The 1,909-nt window shown below is 20.2% G+C and overlaps 1 protein-coding gene across 1 annotated transcript; it reads left to right on the top strand.

Moving 5' to 3' along the window:
* Positions 1-393: 393 nt before the first annotated feature.
* Positions 394-855, top strand: LOAG_12215 (hypothetical protein; the record flags this gene model as incomplete). Its single annotated transcript, XM_003147729.1, has 2 exons — positions 394-537; positions 689-855. Coding segments are annotated over 2 exons (311 nt in total), but the record flags the coding sequence as incomplete, so codon positions are not given.
* Between the last annotated feature and the right edge of the window lie 1,054 nt (positions 856-1,909).

The following is a 1,909-nucleotide window of genomic DNA, read 5'->3' as shown; positions in this document are numbered from 1 at the left end:
TTTGTTTGTTTACTTGGAAATATGATTATCAAGAATTAGCCTAAATTTGTGTTTTGGCTTATGTTTCAAATTATATTTTCGGATAAATTCAAATTCATTCAACAAAGAGAGAAAGTAGTATTTAAGTTAAAATAATCAATTGGAATACAATTTGCATAAATATTGCTAATAAATAATACATACAATTGTGTGCTGATTAATTTTTTTTTTTGTAAAATATAATTACTTCTATAATGGATTACTTAATTCTAAAAATTAAAATAATTTTGTTTTCATTGAGTGTAAAACATATCATTTCATAACACATACATATCCATATACAATCATTTTAATTTTAAATTTTAACTTTAAAATTGAAATTTTGAAAAAATTTTTTCTTTTTCTTTCTTTCAGGTTTTCAAACAATATTATATATTGCATTTATCATCAAAACTACCACAGCAATTGGTGGTATTTTTGGTTTAAAAGCTGCTACCGGTGATATACCACATATTGGTTTTGGTAATCCATGGATTACTCAACCTCAATTTGCACATGGTAAAAATGATTAATAAAATTTTTTGAAAAATTTTATAAATTTTTAATTTTTTAATCAAAAAAATATCAATAATTTTATACCATTTAACTTGTTTTTTTAATTATAATGAATAATTTATAATTTCAAATTTAATTTTTTTTTTTTTTTTAGCTGGTTTACCACATTCACCATATCCATTATGGGGATACGGTAATAGAGGTATTTATTATCCATATTATCCATATTTGCAATTTTTACAACAACCGACAAGCAGATTTTGGTCATCAAGACATCATTTTCATAGGGGTGGAGGATTTCCATGGATGATTCATGGATAATAAATTATTACTGTCATCTATGATTTCCTTCCATTTTAATTATTTTGTAATTAATTATTTCACTATTTTAATTTCATTGCATTAATTAACAAACTTTAATTTAATTTAAAAAAAAACGGATAATTATATTTAAAATAACAAAAAAAAAAAAAACATTAACAATAATTTAATAATATTTTATTTATTACTAATTAAATCATACGTATATTTTCTAAAATTATATTTGTATAATTTTAATATGTGGCTGAAATTTTTTATTAAAAAAATTGTTAAATTTAACTGCCTGAATTGTTTGCTAATTTTGATTTTAATTAGTCATAATTTTGTTGAATTAATTGAGAAAAGGAAGTAATAAAAATATTCATTTTATTGTATCGATTTATCTTTTCGAAATTATTATTCTAATGTTTCAATATTTTCACAAAAATTTTCAAACCTTCAATATAAATTGTCTGATTGTAATTTCTTGATTTTAATTTCAAATTAGATCATTTTAATTAATTAGTATATTTGTAATTTGGTATACATTCTTATTGTTATTGCCAGTATTTTTGATAAAACTGTTGCATTATAATAAATCGTTGTATTTCAAACATTTTGACATTAACTATTAATTCCGATTAATTAACTTTAATTTAAATTTTAATTACAAAACCTGCATAAACATATTGATTTGTTCATTTTATTGCGCAATATTTTTTAATTAAATTTATCGTTTTTATATTTACAAATGTAACAATGATGAACATAGAAAGCATAGCACAACATGATTTAATTATTGAAACGTTTTAATTTTAATTTTAATTTAAAATTTTTACGACAAGACTGGCAAGCAAAAAATCAATTCCAATTATGTTTTGATTTCTAATTTCTGCAATTTTTTTTTTTTTGCAAATATTAAACTTTTCAAAGATCTAATAAACAGAAATTAGCAGTTACTAAATAACTTACGTAATTTTAAAAAATTTTAATGAATACTTTTTTGTATTATTTATGTAGCTAATTTATATTTAATCTAAATTTTGTTTCCATTTATGTGACGGTATTTAGCAAC

Source organism: Loa loa, assembly GCF_000183805.2.
Source record: "Loa loa unplaced genomic scaffold supercont3.552, whole genome shotgun sequence".
NCBI lineage: Eukaryota > Metazoa > Nematoda > Chromadorea > Rhabditida > Onchocercidae > Loa > Loa loa.
The sequence above is the reverse complement of the archived record's forward strand: the minus strand, read 5'-3'. Positions and strand labels throughout refer to the sequence as shown.